Below are 23503 nucleotides of genomic sequence, written 5' to 3'. Positions count from 1 at the left end.
TTATATATTAAGTTCTGCACCTTTAAGACTGGCTTTGAGAGCAAAAAGCGGGGGAAGAAGAAGCGCGCAGTTTGTGTTAAGGAAAAACATCACTCCCCCACATCCCGCTCCTGGACTGTGGTGTCTGCAGCACGGACAGACAGCAGGACAGAGCTTCTCCCTGGCTTTTAGTTAGTTCTAGCTAGCTGAGGCAGAGGAGTTCCATGGACCTTTGTTTGTTTGTTTTGTTTTTTTTTTCCCAATTTTCTTGGATCTGTGCAAGCCTGCTCTGGACTGAACACCCAGCCAAACCCCGGGAGCTCACGCCTGTGGCCCACCGGGGCCTGGGCCTCGGCCCTTTCCAGCGCTGATAAGAACCTGAGCGAGCCGAGCTACACCACATGAAAGGACTTTTTCTTCCTAGATTTGCCATCCCATCGAACAGCAAGAGGTTTTATTATTTAATTTTATTCAATTTCTGTTAAATAAACAGCTTTTTTCCACTTCTCTCCAAGGAATTTTTTTTTTTTTTTTCCTTTCCCGGACCAGTTGGTGGGGAGGGGCATTTCCCTGGGGAAATCCCCATTTGGAGTTTTCCTTCCTAATTTGCCCTAAACTAAGACAAGCACTAAGAACAAACTTAGATCTTGCCTGGCACAAGCTACCTAGGAGCATTATGTTTGAGGATTTTATTTCAGTTCTGTTTTTTTCCCCAATTAAAAAAGAAAAAGTTTACTTTCTGCAAGTATTAAATCTTCAAAGACTAGTTTGATATGCCTGTTGCACAGATGGGATATGTGGGGAAGTGGATACCAGGGGCATTTCTTTGCTTTGTTGGCTACAAAATGTAGAGCTTTTTGTTCTCTGCATTACAATGTGAACTGAAAGGTTTTCGGTTGGCAGCCAGTTGGAGGAAAGAAATGTTCAAAAAACTTCTTTAAAAAAAAGTTTGGTTTTCTTTAACTATTTGAGGTCATGCTACAGAATTTGAGAATCTTCTTTTATTTTATGACAGCATATAATTTATTTCAGACTTAGAAATATTTAAAAATATATAGTATTTCCACACTTTTGCTACTAAGTTTTGTAAGAATTTAAAAAAAATCCTTTTTCTTTCTGACCTTGAAGCGCAGCTACCCAAGATGTCCAAATTTCCACATCTAAGTTTTCATCTACAGCAGCTCACTGCACAAACCATATGTTATTTTAATTACTTTCCCATTTATGTAATTTATGCTTTACACAGCATTTGTTTTGCAAGAAAGCTATAAATCAGTTTTCTATGACCATTACCAGTATTGCTTTATTCATTCTAACATTCCATTTTTAAGTGTTTTCCTAATAAATCAAACACCATACATAAGCAATCAGCTGAGGCCAAGACCATACCAATTATTTTACCTGCAAGAACTTGCCATGACAAACATTTCCCATAGGGCATAATGAAATATATGTCTGGTGCCACAGGACTTACAGGAATACTCTGCACTGAAGCATTAAATAAAGATTAGATGACTAACTGGGGTACTATTTGTTCCATCCCTTTCTTAATTGCTATTGTCACCACTTTGGTTTACAAAAAATGGCAGTTAGATGCATTCCAGTCCTTTCCTGTTAGGATGGTTTATTCAAGTTTTTAAAATCCCCGATTATCTATCTTTCACCTTCGAAGACTTTTAGTTACAGACTGCTTCAGCCATCAGTTAACAGGGTTTTCTCTTTTATACATTACTTATCTCTCAACCATATACATATATACAGGTACACTTTAATACAATTTCTGTAAATTTTTTTTACCACCTTTACTCAAAGCATGAGCCACTAGGTTATACCCAAGATCCTAAGTCTTCCTGATAGCCAGTATTTATAAACAGCCAACTGTGAACATTATAGATTTTTAACAAACTCGGCTCTAGGGCCTCACTAGAAAATGTAAAGGTCTCATGTGCATTCCTGAACTGTGACAGGATCAGCCTAAATAAATTCTGTAGTCTCACCTGGTAGCAAAATTGCAGCCTACCACCTAGGACTTGTGATTTTGCAAGTCTTTTGGGAGGGGAGAAGTTTAGCAAATCTGAGTGACATTGAATGAAGACTATTTATGGAGAATGCCTCCTTAGCAGTTTTAGTGTTTAGCAGTTGCCAAAGAATCATGCTGAACTGCATAAGGAACCTAAATATAAATTCCAGATTTGCAACTCCTCCCCAAAATCCAACAATAGCGAATTTTGAAAATGTTGGTCTTCAAATGCCCTCAAAATTTAGCAGGAGATACTAGAGCACTTTTGTTATTCTTTTTTAGCTGCAAAAAATCAATACACCCTTCCCCTCTGACAGCAGATGTATCTTCTTCTATTAGTTATTCAGGCATCACCACAAAGTATTCAAAATTAGATAACTTCTCAAAAATATGTATTATTTAAATTCTAAAGATGTATGCTGAAGTTGAATATAGTTCTAAAAAATGCCGTTCCTTACAGTCCGTAAAGAAGAGATTAATTAGGACAAATGGCATCCTTACTGCTTCTTGATTATGCCCTCCTTGGAAGAATCAAGACCATGCTTCACTGTCGTTCATTAGGCAATCCCTTCTAGGAAGCTAGAGGAAACTTCATACCTTCCTGAACTTTTCCATCTGCTTATAAAGATCTGGATCCAGCTCCTGAGACACATCTTTCATCCAGAGTAGAGCTCCTCTGTATTCAGTCCGATACTGCTCCATTCTGTTCACTGTCAGCCAGGTGTCTGAGATGGCCCTGTACCTGAAAGTCTCCACTTCTTGATACAATCTACTGAGAGGAGTACGGAGTGCTAATCTGGGGGAAGGCATGAAGGATAGAGAGGAAGGAGAGGAACATGTTAAAACATGTTGTTCCACAAATAATTAATACAATTCTTGACAGTTTGCTAGCACTCAAAGAAGACATACACAGCCATCACAGTTCCTAAGTGCTAGTGTATGTTCAGATGATTCTACCACATAGTTGGATGTACACATGAAACAGTCATTTTGAATTAATATTGTGTTTGCAACCCTTCTGTTCAAATAGCAACTTTTCAATTACATGTGTGAGGGGAAAAGAAACCACTTCTACTGTGCCCATGTACTTTAGTTTGACAAGCCACTTGTAAGTTATTACCATTCCTCTTCCCCAGTTTCACAACTATAAAAATATACCCAAGGTAATTTATTACTGGGAAAGTATCACAGATGTATCAGGAATGTCATGCTAAACATCACAGAAAGCACTTCCATTAGCCTTTCAGTCTTCAAATGTAAATGTAAATAAATAAGTCATCTGCCAGCTAGGTAATTATCTCAGTTTTTTCCTCTATATTCTTTTTCTTAGTACTGGAACCATTCCTTTGAAGCACATTTACCTTTTGGAAGATCTAGGTAATTATCTAAATGTTTCTTCTGGCAACCACACTTTGGAAAGGCAGTAGGGGACACTGTTGCCCTCCCTATGCCATCACTTCAGCTCCTAATGGGATCTCAACACTAGATGGGATTAGTCCTTTTGCTTTGCTTCCTCCTGCTACTTCTGCTTTCCTCTTGGTTTCCAGCAGCACCTCACTGGAATGGATTCAATCAGTTCCACACCAGCAGAGATAGTTTAATGTGCTAGGAAGTCCCTTGGCATAAGAGAATTTCTAATTTTGGCTCCAGTAGCCCAAGAAATGTCCTCTTGATCTCCAGCTACTGAGCTAGCTATGAGCAAGAAACATAAATAGAAGCAGTCCCAAATTCAACAAGAGTTTGAGGATAGCTCAAAAGAACAAAGACAAATGGTTTTATTTTAATGTGAATTCATTTTAAAAGATGCCTTAAAAATGTACTGAGCAAGAGCTAAATTAATATGTGAATTTACTGTGACTTGTTTTTTGCAGTATCTTTTTTCTCATTCCACAAATTCTTACCCAAATATCCAAAATAAAGTTCAGTTTATGTAGATATGCACTGAGATTTCTATTAACAGTTAAGCCTCATAAAGAAGCAAGTCATCAGTACTTTTGCTCAAAGGTGCCTTACATGAATTTTAAAGATCCCAGTCATGACTGTTACTGGAGGTGCTAATGACCAAACTCTAGCCCAAGGTAAACATATGAAATTCTCAGTGCTGTGTATGCTACACTTTCAGCTGAACAAATGCACTGTTAAGATAAAGCCAGAAAGTATCACAGTAGTTAAAAGCCCTCCCCAAATCCTGTAAAACATAATGGAATAGAATTTGCCTTTGCGAGTGACAGTGAATTTCATACTTTCATAGTCCTAATGCTGTGAAAAAGAGCATATTTACAATGCCATCAGGTAATGTTACTTTTAAGCTTTTATAGCAAACACTGGGTCAGTGAGACATCAAGGACTCTGGCTAACAGCAGGTGATAGTGTGCTTGTGTATCCATCTGGATTCCTTATCTTTCACTTGCCCCTACACAACCTGAGCTCTGTAGAGATCTAGGATCTTCTCTCAGGGGGACTTTACACTAAAGTTCAAGAAGAAGACGGCATTCAGACTCCTCTGTCCTCTGTCTAGTCAAGGCATGAGACTTGATGGCCCAGAAAAAAGTACTCCCTTACTCATTTCCTCCCTTGCAGGACTCAGACACCTCCACAGTGAGCCTGCTGCAGCATTTCTCTGCAGAGTGAGAACTGTCACCAGACGGGAGAGGGACCTGACATCAGCTCCTTTACAACTCTACTGCTGAAGAGGCCATGGAGATGCTCCAGTACAGCTTTAGAACTACTGAGCTGAACAGACACATGGGATCTGAAGATACAGACGTATCAGGTCCATAAGACAAAAAGCAGCATCAGGCAAAATTCAATAAGCCACTAATATTGCCAATACTACAGCAGATTTTGTTGACAATTTTCCTATCAATTAATTCCTTAAACATTTCAAATGGCCAAATGAATTCTGACAGTGGTGAATCAACTACCATTATCACGAGTACTATGCAAATCAGACAGCAATGTTGACCCATATACCTTTGCTGAGAAGAAAAGCAGAGGGCCTTTCCTGTAGCTTGCATCATTTTTCCTGCTCTTGTTTTATCCTGAGAACCCTGTGATCGAAGAAATTTCCCCAATTCATTTTCTTCCTGAGACAGAACTAACAAAAAATAAGTGAGTTGTCAAATATGTTATTTAATTGGTTCCTAACAGCTGTAAAACTGGCCTTACATCAAACAGTCTAAGACACTTTAGATCCAAGCAGTAAAGCAAAAATAAATTATTTTACAGAATTCCTGCACTTAGTAAACAGAAGACCTGATTCATTTGAGACATTTGCTGATATACTTAACAAGAATCACAAAATTCCATCAACACCAAAAGACAACAGGAAAAATGTGCTATTTCTTTCTTAAAAAGAAAAAGTTAGGTTGGTTTTATTACAAAAAGGGCCATCTTAATTGCAATAAGTTTCAGTGTTGGATTTTTTTGGTTCTGTCTGGTTTGGTAGGTTCTTGTACTAAAAACTGCCTCAGCTGATAGCACACTTTTATTGAAGCTAATTTCAAGTTGCACTAACCAAAGCTCATTCATTTGCTTTTCTCTTGCTCACCATTTTTCATGCTTGACTAAATAAAATTTCACATGAAAAACCTAGTACTTCATTTTAAAGAACACTTACTTTCAAATTACTTGGCAAGATTACTTGACAATTTTAACATTCTATAATTCAAACACTATTTCAACTATCTGAAAGACATCTGCCTCAAAGTAACTGATCATTTTTTACAATCAAGTCAGCATTATCAAATTCATTGTAATAGCATAGATTACTTAAATATAAAGCTAGTAATAAGCAAAAAAATTCTTCATCAGCAATTCTCATTAAAAAAACCCAAAACACTATAACAGCTTAGAAAGGAGTTATGATTCCTTCACAAGATCCTTCTGAATTTAAACAAGCCAACAAGTCATGGGAAAAAAACATAAAGAAAGCTTTCTCCAGTCATTATTGCTATCACTGCATTATATCAATATATAAAACTTCAGAACTGGAAAATCTTCAAACAAATAAGCAAATCTGCATTCAGCTGTCTGCAAGGAACATTACTTTTGAATAGGTTGAAACTAGTAGTTCCCCACTTTCATTTTTACCTTTTCACTTGTTCAATGATTCCATAATGCAGACCTTCTTATCATTTTAACTACTGTGTTTGATCATACTTACAACAAATCCTTTTTTGATACAGTTCAATTGCTTTCAGCAACTCCATACATGTTCTCTGAATAGAATGGAACAGCTGATATTGAAACAAAATACACAAAAAATTGTCAAGTGTATGCAAGAAACACTGAGGAATAAAATACAAGAAAAAACTTAAATTTTGTGGAAATTATTAAGGAACACTCCTTTCTTCTTGAACAATGAGCAGTATTTCTGATATTTCCCTTATCAATTGTGCTCTTCTTTCATTTAAGGTATTCACTGAAACTAAAGACTGACCAATCATAACTTCACAGAAGGAAAATAAAGAAAAAATAACTTTGGAAGAAGATCTATAATAAGCAGTTGATAGTTAACCAAACTACTTGTGTTGAAGTTTTTTGTTGGTTTTTTTAGGTGATATCTTTGTATAGATATGAAGAGGTACAAATCTGTTTCTAAAAACCCCGTGGTAGAACAGAGTTATCAAAAGATCTATCAATCAGTCATTCTCTCATGTGGGAATATGCATACTGAATTTTTCATAGACACTGTGAAGTCTAGTGGAACAAACTTGCAGGTATGGCCAACATAGAAAGTTGTTGATTTAAACTGAAAGTTTTACAGGCATAAGCAAATTTCTAAAGCAGCAACTTCCAAAGGAAGTAGAGGTAAAAGAAAAAAAAAAAAAAAAAAAAGCCAATCATGACTATACTTGGAGACTGTTTCTAGGAAACAGAAAAATTACTACTCTTTCTGTCTGTTCATCTAAAACCTCCAGCCTGCAACTTAAACCTAAACTCCACCATATCAGGCATTACACAGGTAGAAGTAAAATGGACCACTGGCACAGTTAGTGCCTTCTTTCAACACTTTGTGACTACAAATTTACACAGGTCTTGTCTTTTAAACTCGGAGTATGACTTGCAGGTGAGAATTTGTCCAAAACATGCTTATTTCACTTGTGTGAACACAAGTTTCCCTGTTTCAAATCCCACCTGAGCTAACAAAGCATCCTTCCTGATGAGTCTGCAACACAGTAGACATGGTGAAGACTCAGCTATGTATGTATAAAATACTGTTCCATACTTCCAGCTTGTTTTACATCAATACTCTTGATTTATAACCCATTGTGAAGACTCTGTAGGTAGAACCACCTGGTGATACATTATTGCTATTCTTGTGTTTGTTGTCCTACAGTCTCCTGTATTTTAGCTAAAATCTAAATAAACTGAGAATCCTAAGTCAATATTTTTTTTTTTTGAAAATGCAGTAAAGGCAGTACAGCAAAACGTTTACCCTCACGTAAGAAAACAACACAAACAAAACTTATATGGACATTAACTGCGTTATTACACTTCCATAGTGCATCCTCAATTTTTTGTTTTGTCTCAAAGACACCCTAGGTCTTCATTTTGTAGAACTTTAACCTGTTTTTTTTCCTTTAGAAGGATTGAGGATACTGACAGTAGGACTGTATTTGTTACACAGCAGGATTCCATCTCCTGGTTTTATTTTACAGACTTTCAGAAGCTTCTTCTGCCATGTTAGAACTCACTAATCTGCTCGAAATCTCTAGAGCAGAATGCACTGTGCACCTTGCTCCTGGGCATACTGCATGTTTTTCTGGTATATGTGGTACTTTATACTTGTATAAAAGATGTCATTTGTACACTCAATAAAATACTATTCAGAAAAAAAACCCAAACAAATCACCTTAAACTGACATAGCAAAGGATAAGGATGATCTCCTGACTCCCCTGCTAACAAAAGGAGAAAATCTGTCCCTAAAACATGAAAATAAATCTGAGATACGTTAAATTCCAAACGAAGAGGGATGTGGGGTTTTGTGTTACAAAATTCCCCTATATTCCCTGATTTTACACAGATACTTTTGTCAGAATGTGGAAGAGATATTACATGAAAATTACAAAAATGTATGTATGTTAATATATCCTATGTACACACATATTAAAGGCTTGGTGGAAATGGAAACACTTTAAAAATTACAAGACATAGAACACACATTATGTAAACATTACAAACCTCTAGTTTTGCATCCAGATCTGCATCTGAAGCCACAACATGTTCATCTTCCTTTTTTCCTGTAACTTTTATAAGGGTTTGTTTTGTTTTCCAGTATTTCTGTTGCATTTTATTGACAACAGATTTTTCTTGGCTTTGAGCATATTGATCATAAAATTCTCTTGGATAGTTGCTAGAATATTAACAAACAAAATTTAAAACTTTAATTGGATGATTTAAAAGTAAGTATAATATACTCAATTAATACATTTCCATTAAGAATACTGCATTTGCATATTGACACATATATTCTAACACGCAGTTCCTCATTCTGCATTAATAAAAAAGTAACTAAATTACTGCATTTTGCATCCTATTGTGATAAATAATACACTGATTTCAATTTGAATTTCTTAACCATGCAGTACTGCCCAATAAGCAGATTCAAAGAATTCTTCCCAATGCTTTCTGAAATGATTTATAGCCCATGGAATTAACTTTTTATTTTGCATAATTAATAGGAGAGTTTCAAGTGAACTAGCAGAGTTGCTTAAGCAGGTAGCAATTTTCACGCCATTTCAGCACTGTTGAGATTTGACACAGTGCATTTTATGACTGGGATTAGACTGCTTTTTGCCCTCCTTTTTTGTAACTGAATAAAAAAAAGAAATAGAAGAACACTCATCTCTTTTGAGCATGCTATGTGAAAGACTGATATCTCACATCTCTATACAATTAACTACATGACAACTGTGCATGTATAACAGGTAACCTTTTCTTTCAAAGATTAGTTTTCACTGACAAGTAATTCTACATTCCTATAGCAGACCTAATAAAAAGTGTAAGAAATAAATTCCATATTCTACAATATTTAAGCTATACTCAGACAGCTTAATAGAAAATATAGGCTTACAATGAAATTTTAGTGTCTTTTAGGAACTATTATTCCATTACTAATTTGTGCAAAAGTACATGCATTTTCCCCTATGTACATACATAAAAAGCTGTGGTACTCTTTCAGCTTTTTAGAAGTATATGGCTGCTAAAAATTGCTATACTGAATACTCCACGAAACTTAAATAGGTTGAGTTTATTTTGAGAAGATACCTTCCACCTGTGGAGTGATAAACTGTGGTTCATTAGCGAGATACTGACCTCTAGTTCTGTTCACAATACACAGACTGCTCAGAGATGCTACCCCAAGAGGTCTTCAGACCCAACATACACAGCAAGTCATGTACTGAGACATGTATCCCTGCCCATGGTAGAGGGTTAGAACCAGATCATCTGTAATCTTCCAACCCAAGTCATTCAATCATCCTATGATCCTCTGATTATATGTATCTATATATATTTGCTGTGAAGTAATACAGCTGTTCTGAAAAAACAAGCCGTTGGTACACATGTTCCCCTAAAGGCTAGCACATCTACCCTATCTAATTACTAGTGACACAGTTTAAACCGAAAAGGAATTTTTTTTCACAGGGTTATATTACTTGCTTTAGTTACTTTTAATCAGTGAGTTAGGTGACAGTGCCTTAATCACCAAAGAGACAGTAAGAAATTAAACTGGAAGTGAACAGGGACATAATTTAAAAAAGCATTTATACAGAGCACTTCATGGCTTCTTCACCAAACTTGAAAAGCAAAGATATTTACCCATTTAACTCTACACAAATATTAGTTCTAAGAGTTTAATTTATTAATTAAAATCAAAATATAGGTCTCTTGCTAAGCAGAGAATAAAGAATATGAACAAAACATATCATGTTTTGTTTGGAATTCTGTACAACCAAGCCATGACACACACTGACAACAGACAGCCTATCAAGCTGGGAGAAGATTATATTGACCTGATACATGCTGCGCCTTTAAAATGCAAAATTTACAGCATTTAATGAACAAAAACCCCCCTCCTGCATTATGAGAAAACATAACATGAGAGTTTAATAAAAATAGCATTACTTTAATAATAATTAAAAATACCCATCAAACTTCTTACAAGGTACTATAAGGGCCTTAGCTGCCTGGCTAGTTGTGTGCTTTGACTTCTACTACAGCAGTGAAAATAACTGAGATCTCATTTCAGTTTTCTTCAAGTGAAGAAAACACCATAATTCATCTGATGTTAACCAGCCTTGAGAGCTACCTCAGCTGAGGTCACCAGAAATTCTGGGGGCATGGTGCAAGGACTAAAAATTAGCTAATAATATAAGATTAATACAGATTCCTGAATTATGAGACTGATAAACCAACTGAACAATCAACATACCAAACACTATTAGCACTTTAGAATAAAAAAAAAAATTATCAAGATGCTTACTATTTATGACCTTCCATGATTCTTGTTTTCTTCACACACCTAAATAAGAAATTACCAGTTAATACAAGTATCTGTAATTTTTAAGTTAAACACTAGAAATCCTGCATTTTTCCCTTCAGAAAAATTACCATGCTGCAGCATCTTGTTCACCATATTACAAAAGAAAACTTTTCAATCTGTGAGACAAATGCTTTCCTTGTGTAACACACACTTCTCATGAGAATCCATTATAAATGGATTTAAGTGCTGCCATCAGTGATGATCCTTCTATGCTAGCAAGTTTTTCAAGCAAAACAAATTTACCAGGTAAAAGTTCAGTGACTTTTGATGAGGCATGCCAAAATTGTCCATACTAAGCATCACCCTCAGTCAAGTTTTTTCCTCCAAGTTTTAGCCACAATAAAATTCAATTACTTTTTACCTTTTTTTTTCCCTATATCCCACTGATCTATTTTTTAAAACACTAGTTACATCGTGTCTTGAGTCAGAAGTGTGAAATTTAATGACCAGATGGTTTTTCTATGAGGGACACCACAGTTCCTGAGGATAGAATATGACTTGTATGCGTTAAAACTTAGGTTTTATAAGTTACTCTCTCTAGCTTGGATACTCAAGTTTCCCACTATACTCTTGAGCTGGCCAGATGGCATGCACATCACTTCCCACCAGTACCTGAGCACAGTCCTTCTAGGCCAAATTTAACAACTAAGTCAGATATTCTTAAAAAATAAGCACCCAGCTTCTCCTCTGCTGCTTTCTGAGAGGACTGTTCTTCAGCACATGGTTAACATGGGAATGGAGGCACTGCAGCAGGATCTGGGTGAGACCAAAATGAAGCTGGTGAGATGGATGGTGCTGCTGGGGAATGGACTTTAGCAAGTAGGGCACAGAATAAACACACCAATGGGCTCCACAAAGGTATGAAGCTGATTGACTAAGGAAAGAGTAATGGAAAAAGCAGCTAGGGAGGTAATGGGGCTGAAACTGGACTTCGGACTTTTTACTTAGCCAAGTAAAAAAGAAAAGGGGCTACAAAGTGGAGACATGGTGTTGGAAACATATCTAGCACAGTACTTCATACAGACAGTGTGGTTAGCACTAGAGGCGAAGGGACTGGAAGAGATTGCAGGAACCCAAGTAAGGGAATGCAAACAACCTGAATGCTTCCTGCAAGCATGAAGCACATGCACTTCCATTTGGAGCTGCATGGAGACAAATCCCAGACTTCTGAGTCTAACCTCTCTGCTGCCAGTACCTGTGAAACTTCCTTGCAAAGTTCCATGAGATACTGCAAGATTACATCAGAGCAGGAATTTTGCCTGAATTGGAATTTTTGTGAAATGTTCTTCAGCACTGCTGGAGAGACCATGAGAAAATTCTGGTCTCTGTCTTCACATCAGAGTTTAAATATAAGGGTCAACAGCTAAAAAAGGAGGAAGAAAGAATCTTTTCAGATTGTTGTTGGTGTTACAGAACTATTGAGACAGACAAGATACAGAATGGAGTGTTTTGCTGTTCTTTCGAGAGCCATAGGCACAGGCACTATGAACTCATTTTCTAATACCTTCATATTCTTGACTTCACTGTTTTCACACTGGTCCTCTTCTAAGTCAGCTGTGAGGATGTATGAATGAGATAAGACCACAGGATTTAGCTTGTATACACATCCATAACTCAAGTTATTCAGCAGCACACTTGGCTTGACAGGAAGCAAAGAACAGCCTATCTAGGTGGAATAACATGTACATTACTTGGAACAGAATATAAGCAACCAGTATGGGGAAAAGGTGTAAGGCACTGACCTTATTCACTGTACACATCCACCTGCTTCTCCAAGAAACCAATGTCCCTACAAAAAAATAAATAGGATCATGGTCAAACAGTTGATACTTGCAAGTATAGCTCATACTCTTTCTTCCTAAACATCTGACCTCACCTTTTGACTCTGAAATCTTCTTAGTTATACTCTTCAAGGCTCTACATAGCACCCTTATGCCCTGAAGATACTCTTTGTGGGAATTTTTACATTCAAAGTAGACAATATTTTCATGGTAATACAATGAGGGCATGCATTTTCTGTTCTGCTGTGTGACAGGATGGCATTTGAGGTGTTTGAGGCTACAAGACCTGCTGGGATAGTGTCCTATGGCAAATCAGGGTGGAAGGAAACAGAAGTGAAGCCTTACCTACACTGCCTGCTGGAAATGGCACTGGGCATGTGATATCACCCAAAACCTGCCAGGAGGGAAAACGGTCCTAGAGAGTTCTAGATAGCAGAGACAAAAACCATGCCAGGGAGATTGCTGTAATTATGCAGTGGCAACAAGCAGCAGCCCAGGACACAAATTCAATCCCTGCACCCATTTTATTTTCAGTATGGGGCTCACTTTTGGTCCTAAATGAGAATTCAGTTTGCAAAGACAACTTAGTAAGTACTAGATTTGAAAAAAGAGAAATGTAGTTGCTAAAATATAACGTGCAGTAAATTGTCTCTGCAGTAATTTAACAGGGCCCTAATTTATTTATATAATCTCTTACTTCATGTGTTGTCACTGTCTGTTCCAAGTCCAGGAACTAAAAAGGGTTAAGATACTGGTTCATCTCTAACAAAGGACATTATTAAAAGCATATGGTTTAACTGAAAGCAATGAGATTTTTTAAAAGAAATACCAAAATATAAGTCTAGTCTCAAAAAGTGAGAGATACTAGTAAGAGGGGACTGGAAATAGCCCAGGGAAGTATCCAAGAATTAAAAGGAACATTTCACAGACATTTAAAGAAGAATCCCTGCAGTCACAGAATGCTGGCCCTGAAGCTGCAGAGAAAGACCAAGAATGAGCACATAACCTCTCACTACTTTCAAGTTTTGAACTCTGCTATGCTTTTAAAGAACAAGACAAATGCCCTGAACAGAAGTAACAAGCCAGTTGGTCTTTGCCAAAATTGACTACAATAGAAGCACATTACACTAAAAACTTGCATCTACCAATAATCTCTCCAAAAAGTGCAGTGAAATTTAAAATTAACCCATGTTATCATACAGTTTTAGATATAAAAACAAGCTCTTTTTGCCACAAGGAGCTGATGTAAGAGACTTTTTTGTTTGATTTTCTTCTTAGTATATCAAAATGAAAAAAAAAAAAACAAAAGTTTCAATAAATATTGTACTGACAATGATTAACAAAAGAAAAAAAAATCACCACCCTATAGGAAAGCATTTGTGAATGTTTGAAGTTTCCATATTTGACAATAGAGTCACACAACACTTGTGATCTCCTTGACAGACTTTATCTTGACAAACAAAAGTGAGGGATACTCTAGATGAGGGGGTGGGTGTAAGAAGCAAGCATACTTGCTTTATTCACACTAGAGAAAGCAGTGCCACGTTACAGGTAACTGTATAAAACCCCACGTTTAATACTGCAGAGTGATGGACCTGAGGCTTCCTGAAGAAGTCCACTAATGAAGAAGTCCAGTAATTTTGCAAGTGCTTCTCAGTGTTTTGAGAGAACCTAATGCTACCTCAGTTTAAGCATTAAACCTGAGCTGGCCCTATTCACAACAAATCTTGGAACACAAGGGACCACAGAGCTGAAAGACCCATTCCCATACAGAACCAGCTGGGGTCACAAGCCCTGCCAAAACCTTGAAAATCCCTAGCAGGTGTTTTTGAGGAGCCACCAAGAAGCCTCAGGATCACTCTCCACAAGCCCGTTTTGCAGACTGATGCCAGAGAAGACAGGTACAGCCTGGACACTGAAATACATCGGAACTGTTTCTAGATTCAGCCTGGCTTCAGGTGTAACACAGCTGAAGTCAGGCAGTGCTCTGCCACAGATAACAAGAAATGCTGAAACCAAGATGGTCCTGCAAACAGCCAACTATGGCAGAGTTTATCTGGGTGGTAGACTATTTACCCACAAATTATTTCTGCAGGAAGCCATAACAGCTGGAATGCACACAGAATTTCATGTTATTTCAGCCATACTCATCATCCTACTGAGAAATGTAGCTGTAACACTGGAATGAAACTTGATGGAGAACACTTGTCATTAGCAAGTGACATTTCTATTCCTATGAAAAATCCTCAGATTCTCTATATTCTCCAAGACTCGTTGAATAAACATGTAAATTTTTCTGTACAAATATAAAATGCTTTCTTGGTGTTTTGTGTGATTAGAATTGCAGTATACACTAGGATTACCTTTCAGCTCGTGTTCCGTACAGCATTTGTACACACTTGCTTTTCTTTTTTAGCTTTAGTACATTTTGTTGCAGCATAAGTTGTCTGATTTCCCAAGAGCTGAACAGCGTTATGAATAATTTTTCAATTTTACTTGTGTAAGAGAAAGATGGTATGAGTGCCTTCTCTCCAAAAGCTACATTGATAATAAACATGTCTGTATATCAGTGTCACTTACATCTCTTCTTCAGTGAGCCTAAATGTAAGAAGTGTCATGTGGCATGGTAAAGTTCAGACCTTAATACTCTCCTAGGTTATGAGGAAATCTGTTTAAAACCCAACCTGACAAACAAAAGCTTTACCCCTAATTCAAGTATCTCTTCTTGTCTGAGCATTGGTTACATAGCTCTTACTGTGATCTTAGCTCAGACAACAGATCACACAGAAAAATATCAGGATGCTACCAGAGGCATCAAACAGGAATCTTTTCAACTCTGAAGACTGTATGTAAAATAAACTGTTGATCTAATCACAGCTTCTCAGAATGGAGAGATGCGTTGAAATCCTTGCAAAAACATTATAAAGTCTGATGTACAGAGCAAATCTAACATTCAAAGATAACCTAGCAGTTATGTAGGATGGCAGTAGATTGAACAACACGTTCTTTTGAGACACATCCAGAAACAAGGAAAGGGAACTAAACAAATAGCACAGTAGAATTCAGCAACCCTTACGTGAAGCAATATGTTCATCAAAACACACCAAAGAGTCTGCACGTTCACTGACAGAACTGTCTTCTGAGTCTACTGTTCTTTCAAAGCAGATAATATGTTCTGTGGTTCCTCAAATCCCAACAGACTCTCCATATCCTAAAACCCTTGCAACTTACAACTTCAAATATGGCACAATCATACATTGCAGTTGATTTACTTATGTCAACAGTTTTATTAAAATGAAGAATCTTCCAATAAACTTTTAATACATTAATAGCACAGTGGTGTTAAGTAACAGAAAAACATTAAAATTAAGGGGTTCTATATATAAAAGTGAAGAGTGAAAGTTTCATTTATGTAAAATACTTTGAAAGGAAGAAAATGTGCCTAGGTGAGGGAATCAAGGCCATCTGCGCCTCCAACAGCTCTTGGCTGACAACCTATCTCCTCCACTCTGCTCCCTGGAAACTGTGATCAAACTGAACCAAGTACATGGGTTGCAAAATAAGAAGCAGTCTCACCGCAAGATGAAGACTAGACAGTGTGCAGTTTTATTTTCTCTGGTGTGTCTACAAACACACAGACCAGGAGCTTCAAATGGTGTTTGATTTTGCCCTTTCCAAGCAAAAGAGAATATAACAGCCTGTAGATCTGAATTATCCATGTTGTCAATGCAGGAAAAGAATGAAAGCTGAAGTCTGGGTCTTTCAGCATCAAGATTATCCACAGACTTATAAGTATTCCTACTCTTAAATAGAAGAATAGCTACTCTAATTCAGCTAAAATGAATCTAGAGTTCAAGCTATATCTATGACAAATGACAAGATTTAATTTTTCCTCCAAAGCTCTTAATTCTCAATATTGATGCTCTAACCCTGCAGAATCATCCATGCTTAGCTTCAAATCCAGGAGTCTTTTCATTCTGTTAGACTACTTACTGATGCCCTTGTTTATTAATTCAAAAAGTTTGCAAATTGGCCTGTAAGTGCTGCATTAGCAGTTCCTTCCAGCCATTACAACTTTTTGTCTAATCCTTTGTCTCAGACTGATCCACAGCTTTGCTACTTATCCTGGAAAGCGTCTATCTTGGAGATTACCCACAAGTTCTCAGGAGAAGAAATATAAGATTGCAGTTATCAACGGAATTACTCTTTCAATCTATTTCAGGAGTTGACACCTAGAAAGAAATTTCATACATTCTTAAATGAAGCACAGGATAAATGGCATCTGATACACAGTGAAGGCTCCTGCTAAATTCATATATTCACCTGGGAGGTGCTGAGAGGGGAAAAAATCATCCTGTTTGACTGCAATTATCTAACTTTAGTGCCTAAATTGCCATACGAGCCTCTCAAGACTAAGTCCCTGTACAGATAGTGAACAGAACCTCCACAGAGCAATGCTGAGCACCTCAACCAGAGCCTCACCACTGTGCTCTGTGCACACAGAAATTATGCTTTTTGCATTAGGCACATGAACTACAAAGACAGATCATGCTGTGAGAGCACTGCTCTATTCCCCCTCTTTTAGAACTAGGATTTCATGGTGGTCTGTTGAATTACTGTGGAGGAGAAAAAAAAACAACAAAAAAACAGCAGCACACTGAACACTGAGTAACACTGTCTTTCGGATATGGCCATACCCTGTTAAGTACCCTGGAACCAATTTTCTCTTTCACTACAAACACTTCTGGAACTAACATTTTTATACATAGTTTTTGCCATTTCCTTCTCCTCTCTACCAAGGCCTATGAGACATCTCAAAACCACCATTTATTCCATTTCATTTATCCATTTCTCTTGATCCTTCAAAGAATTAACCTACTCTACCACACCCCCTACCCCTGCCAAATTTGATGCGCAGGAAAATCCCATGCACATACTAAAAACAACAGAAGTATCAGAGAAATTGGAGTCTGTCCTCCAAGTTTGACCCAATACAACACACCTCTCTTTTTCCAGTCAGTAAACTGTGTGGAGAACAAACCACAGTAATACCAGCAGGTATCTTAAATGACTAAGATTGTGTGATTAGAGACTTGCACTGTAAGAAACCATGATGAAATATGAATGGTTTGGGTCTTCTTTCTGTCATTTGTAGCACTACCCAGGCACCTGTCTGCACACAGTACATCCAACCAAATGAGTAGCAGTACTATCGACACCTGGATTTCACTCAACTTTACAATGACTCTATTTAATACTCTGTGTAGGACATATATGGGTCACATCTATTGCAGAGAGTACTGCCAAGAGTTACTTTCTTCCAAAACACAATTGTCATACTTCTAATTTCATAATACACAATTAATGTTGGAAATTATTCTACTTAAGTTCCTGGTACAGTCTAAAAAAAGGATGAGATCCGGAGCCATGTTTCTTATGCTATCATTTACTCTTTATTTTTCTATTCCCAACTCTGATGCATACAAATTAATAGAAGTGGCAGACAAACTGCAAATTTACACTTTAAGAGTTTATTGCTGACTTATACCAAGAACTGAAGAGTATCAATTAATCTGAACCACTCTGGTTTTCAGTACTTTAGTGGTTACAAGTAATTTTTAGCCAAAATGAAAAAGCTGAAATTTGGGCCTTTCAACATGTTTTTTAAAACATGGCTTTGCCCCACAAAGTGCAAGGACCAATTCAACAGTTAGCATTCCTCTTTAAAAAATTATTTTGTGTCTATTTGGTACTATATATCTGTCATATTATTCCAAAAACTATCAGATCAAACTTATAGGCATAAACGATCTCCTTTCTAGAGGATAAAATGCATTGAAATGATACTTGGAGCTGGGTTGGGGGTTTTTCTGGTTGTTGTTTAAACAGTTGAATGAAAAATCCCTAAACCCAGTGGATTATCTCAAAAACACTGATAAGAATGGCACACGAAGTCACAACAGTACATGCAGTCTCAGAACAAAATATTTCAAATAAATGCTGGTGGACTGCAAGATTGACAAGCAAACAATAGCACTTTCTAGATAAGCTCATTTGCACACAGAACTTTATCATTTGCACAGATGTATTTAACCACACAAAAAATTAATTTTAAATTTCGTTTTCAGATTATACTGATTTTTCATTTGCTTACTGTGGAATAATGTAGGGACAGTACATAGTATCAGTTTCCCCTCAGGTAACATCTTTTGCTTCACTAGTAAAGCACTGCACTTACATTTGTGGAGAACAGTGAGACAACCAGGTAAGCATTGCAAGTACTACATTCATTTTATGGAAGAATAATTTGAGTATAAATCATTGAATGGCAGGTCTAAGCTCAATGCAAATAAGCAAAACTGGAGATATTTTTAATTTTCTAAATGCTGACTTGCTTTGTTTCTTCAAAATTACTATAAAATTGTTTTGTAATACACATCTTTGCTCTTAGTTTAAGAGCCACTATTTGTAAACTTAATAGGTGAATATTATTAAAGAAAATATCATAGGCACTGTACACAGATTATAAGAGACAAGATTGTTTTTCTGACGCACTCTACCTGTAATCAGTCTAGAGCCTTAATATTGGGAAACTTTCCTTTTGCGAAATTATGGGAAAAGTAATGAACAAAAATAAACCCATGAAACTCTTTTTGCATGTATAGTATATTACATACAAACATATAAGGCTTTAGAACTTAAAACTCTAAATGGTAAATGAAACTTCAAATGGCTTTCTTATTTAGAAGCCCTATTTGCTGGCACATGCAACCCTCTCACATTTCTGCCTCCCTCCTGCCTTTTCATCCATTCAGAAGCCAGGAGGAGGCAACACCATTTAGACCCAAAGGGAAACAATATTGGAGGAGGGAACACAAGAAAATAATTTTCTCCAGATTCCCTTGGAGATTATTTCCCATCTGTGGATAAGAGATTCAATTAACAAAACAGCCTTAGCACGCAGAGCAACAACAATACATGGCGATCTCCTTGCGCCACCCTTTGAGTAAACACCACCAGTACAGGCTATATATTCTCAGCAGTCACGCAGTCCACTCAACTTTTATATTACTGCTTTCAGTAATATCCTGCCACTCCAGCTGACTCTTCCTAGAGAAGCGGAGATCCTTATGAAGCTACTTGCAAGATGGACCCAAGCACTGTTTCAGTGACTTGGTACAGACAGTTCTCAAGGTTGACGTAAGCAATTGTGTAACCGGTCAAAATGCCCCTCAGTTTGCCGTGGCTAACAATAGCCACAGGAAGAAGTACTGTGAGACTGTTATTACCAGCAACCCTTAAAAAGGTCAAATGTTTCTAATGTTCTTGATTGTTTGGTTCTTTCTCTAACAAACTTCACTCTCTTGGCTTTTGTATTTTTAATGCTTCTGCATCACGTGGTGTAATTTTGTCTCCAGAGTGATTTTATGGTTGAGAAGCAGCAAAACTTCTTGAAGAATAAACTACAGGGCAATATGCTTGGAGGTGATTTTGAAAAAAAGTATTAAAAAGTGAGGGCATTTTTTGTCTTGTTCAGATGAAATATTAGTACGTTTCTTTTCTGTCAACTCGAACCAACAGCCTTCAACGCTAGCTGAAGACTGAGAAGAGCTGTTATTATTAATTTCTTCAAGAAAAGGTTACATGAGAAATCATCAGAACAATTTAACAATCGTGTAAACTATGGGTAACAGAAGAACTGGCAAGATGGTTGGGCTTGAAACTCTACGAAGCTAGGACAAAACCCCCTAACCCTGTAGTAGGAATTTCACTTTGCTCACTATGCTCTATGATCTCCTTCACCCCTCACTAATAGGAACTTCTAAAAAAAAAAAAAAGTTAATGAAACCTCCCCTTTCCATAAAGTCATAACTGGTCTCCAATCTGCAGTAACATTTATATTTGAATCTCAACTCCAACAAACGATAGAAGAAAGCACCACTATCTAAAATGTATTTATTTTTTTTTTCTCAAGTGAAAAGGAAGCAAATTCCACTGACCAGCATCTAGACTCCAGTAAACTGCTGGAACCTTTCTGGAAACAACAATGTTTCACACATAAAGCTCTGACAGTGAAGAAACTTTAGAAACTCATTTAGACTAAGGTTTGGCAGCATTTAACCACCACATTATCTTCCATGAGAGTCTGTCATGTGCAAAATGTGACTGGTAATACCAGTTATGGCAGTTCACTACTCAAAAGATCTCTGTGGCTTGACACTAAATTCCTCCTTCAGTGGTATTAACATTAATCTTAAACCATTATATTACTAAGTTCAAACCAACAGGCTGTTCAAGCAGCAGTTAAAAAAATTGGTAAAGTCTACATGAGGTGTTGCTGGTCCTCATGCTAAGTACCAGCAAGAACTGCAACCTCTAGATCTGTGCCAGACAGCAATGTCAGGGGATTCTTCAACTCCTTCTTTGAGAACATTGGATAGGCAAAGTGAAAAGAGTGGTTTATAAAAAAAAATCAGAAAAAAGCCCAGAACCAAATGCCACTTGCAGTGCAGATGCAAAATCCAGCCCACCATTTTCTCTATCCAACACTTTGGAAAAGTGATCAAAGAGTTTTGTCCTTTCAAGAGTCTTGCTAGATTAAAACACAAGAACAGTTTATTTCCAAGAAGTCTACTCTGAAAGAAAAGTCACAGCTTCTTTCTGTGATCCAAATGAAATAAAACCTATCCAGAAACCAAAAGAAAGAGGATAACACAGTTAAACATATGGAGAACAAAAGCCAACAAACAGGTGCTTCATGGAAATAAAAGGTCATCTTGGTTTAAAGCAAGGTTTTTAGACAGGGGGGAAATATCACAAACAACCAAACAGAAGAACAAGTCCAATGCCAAGCTTCCAAAATACTACCACAACGTGACTTGGTGGCAGGGGGAAAAAGGATGTAACCTTCAGATTACCAGTCAGTTTGACATTTACACTTCTGAACTAAGGCAAGCCTGAATTACTGCTTTAAGAGGGGTCACACAGATCCTTGAGGCTATCAGCTTTACTCAAAACAGTATGGAACGGGAGATTTATTTACATACGGCACTGAACATATATATAATGATATTGACAAATAAAAGAGAACAGTGCCTTTCACCCCTTTCTGCTGCTAAAAACTGACCTCATGTTTCAAGTAATATCCGATTTTCTTTTTTTGTTCAAAACGACTAGAGCAGCTTTCATGGGTCAGGTGGATGTATGAAAAATAAATCTGATTACCAAGATGAACCTTTCGCAAATTTTAAGCTTTAAATCGTAAATGGGGGGCTCCTGAATTGCCATTTCACTAGCTGTTACTGTCTCGGTGCTGGTTCGAGGTCTGTCATTACCTGACCAGAGGATGCCTTGCCACCCCTCTCTACCCGGCTGGCCTCAGGAGGGGTCGGAGCGCGGCCGAGCAACCTGCGCCTCAGCCCGGCAGCCAAGCCGGAAACCGCCGAGCAGCACCGGCCGTTTCCCTCCCCGCTTCCAGCGGGCAGAGCGCCAGGGAGGATGTACGGGAGGCACAAACGGATAAATGCAATAATCATGGCGAGACAACCGCACGGCGGGAGGGGGAACACAAGGCAAAAGGAGGGACAGATGCCATCTTGTGCCTCGGAAATTTCGCTCTGAACAGGTCCGGCCGTGGATACAACGCTGACGGGCACCAGCTCCGCAGGCCCGGCGGCCGCGCCGCCTCCCTCGCCCCGAGCGGGCTTGCCCGTGGGGGAGGCGGCGCCCACCCGGGGCTGGTACCCGCGGCACCAGCTCTCCCCGCCCGGCCCCAGCACGGAGACCAGCGAGGCCCCCCTTCCCGCACTCACCTTGCGGAAGGAAAGGGAGGGAAGGGCCGAGCCGCAGGCACCGCCACCGCCACCGCCCCTCCAGGTGTTCCAGCGCCGCCGGCGTCAGCGCAGCGAGCGGAGCCGCCTGTGCCGGCGCGGGCGCCCCCGCAGCGGGGCGGAGCCGCCGCCCGGCCCGGCCCAGCCCGCCCCCCGAGCCGGGAGGGCGCGGCCGCCAGGTCCGCGGCGTTTGGGGCGGCCACGGCCAGGTCTTGGTCAAGGCGGGGACGCGTTTCCTCCTGCTTTCCCTGCAGCCCTGTGAGGGAAGCGGCGGGAGAGTCACCCGGGTTGGGGCCCTTCTGGGGTTCTGATCACGGCCTCGACCAAAGCCCCAAGCCTCATGCCTCAGCCCTAGCCTGCTGGGGACCGCAGGTGTCCCGCCAGGAGCAGCAAGGAAATACGAAAATGTTTTGGTTGTCATAAATAGTTGCCATCGAGGTAGTGCAAACTGGAAGGAGAAGGCCCTTTAGGAGGAAAAGGTGGCAGTGTCACGGGGGTCAGGAGAGCATTGGTTCTGAGCTCATGTCGGAATTGGGTCACTGAGGCTGTGTGAGAGCTTTTTGAGTAAAGGAGGTGGATCTGAAGCTGATTTCAGAGCTTGAAATGATGAGTTCCCAGGTGGCCTTTGAAGATGAAGTAAAAGGAGAAACGGAGAGCAGCAAGATCGGGTGAAAAATGATCCCGCTTAAATGGGGCAGTGTTAACTTACCCGTGTGAGGAGAGCAGAGGTGTAAGAGCAACGCAGGGCACAAAAGCAGGAATGGAGAAGAAGTTGCGTTGATAGGGCCCCAGAAAAGAGTTGAAGAAGATGGACAGGAGGAAGCTATAGAAAATGAGAGAAGAGTGGTAGTGAGGCGTCGTTTTCTGAACCGTACAGGGGTCCCAAGTCAGTGTCTCCATGTTTCTGTGAGAGAGAGCTGAGATCTAAGAGTAAAAATGAAAGATGCTTACAGCAACAGGGACTGTGCTGTGAGACAGTGATCGTGAGAAAGACCTGGGATCCTCATGGGTAGAGAGCTAGGCATGCACTCCCTGAGCTCTGAAGTATAATTAACAGGGATAATTTCACACTGTACAAGGAATTTCAGGTGTCATGTGGGAGATTGCTTACTTTCCCTGTTTGGCATTGGTGTGACCACTAGCAGCAGGTCATACTCTCAAGCATGGTGTACGTAGCACAGACGGTGAGTTGACAAACAAGAATGGTTTTATGGGAAGAAATACAGGATTGTTTCCCAGAACTACAGGAACCCTAATAGGATAGTTTTTGTGTTAAAGCAAAGTAACAGGAAGAAAATATTTTCATGGGAGACAAATATCTTTATGGGGTCCTCAGTCTTGCAG

At 38.8% G+C, this 23503-nt stretch overlaps 1 protein-coding gene across 8 annotated transcripts in view; it reads right to left on the bottom strand.

Moving 5' to 3' along the window:
- The window catches only part of ICA1 (islet cell autoantigen 1), a 71512-nt gene extending 49269 nt beyond the window's left edge, over positions 1–22243 (bottom strand). For 6 of the 8 annotated variants that reach the window (XM_088060186.1, XM_088060173.1, XM_088060179.1 and 3 more), the window contains exons 1-7: positions 22142–22243; positions 12291–12337; positions 10489–10527; positions 8187–8358; positions 6165–6237; positions 4973–5096; positions 2597–2795 (exon numbers count right to left, since the gene is read on the bottom strand). In XM_088060186.1, the coding sequence (XP_087916312.1) occupies positions 2597–2795; positions 4973–5096; positions 6165–6237; positions 8187–8358; positions 10489–10505 (585 nt within the window). In that variant the 5' untranslated portion in view covers positions 10506–10527; positions 12291–12337; positions 22142–22243. Of the gene's footprint in view, positions 1–2596; positions 2796–4972; positions 5097–6164; positions 6238–8186; positions 8359–10488; positions 10528–12052; positions 12103–12290; positions 12338–22141 lie in introns of all 8 variants that reach the window. The other 2 variants (XM_088060195.1, XM_088060208.1) reach the window with 2 other exon arrangements.
- Between the last annotated feature and the right edge of the window lie 1260 nt (positions 22244–23503).

This window comes from Pseudopodoces humilis, chromosome 1, assembly GCF_049639895.1.
Source record: "Pseudopodoces humilis isolate 2021_Gansu_Grassland_sample_001 chromosome 1, ASM4963989v1, whole genome shotgun sequence".
Taxonomy (NCBI): Eukaryota; Metazoa; Chordata; class Aves; order Passeriformes; family Paridae; genus Pseudopodoces; species Pseudopodoces humilis.
This window is presented reverse-complemented; position numbering and strand designations above follow the sequence as displayed.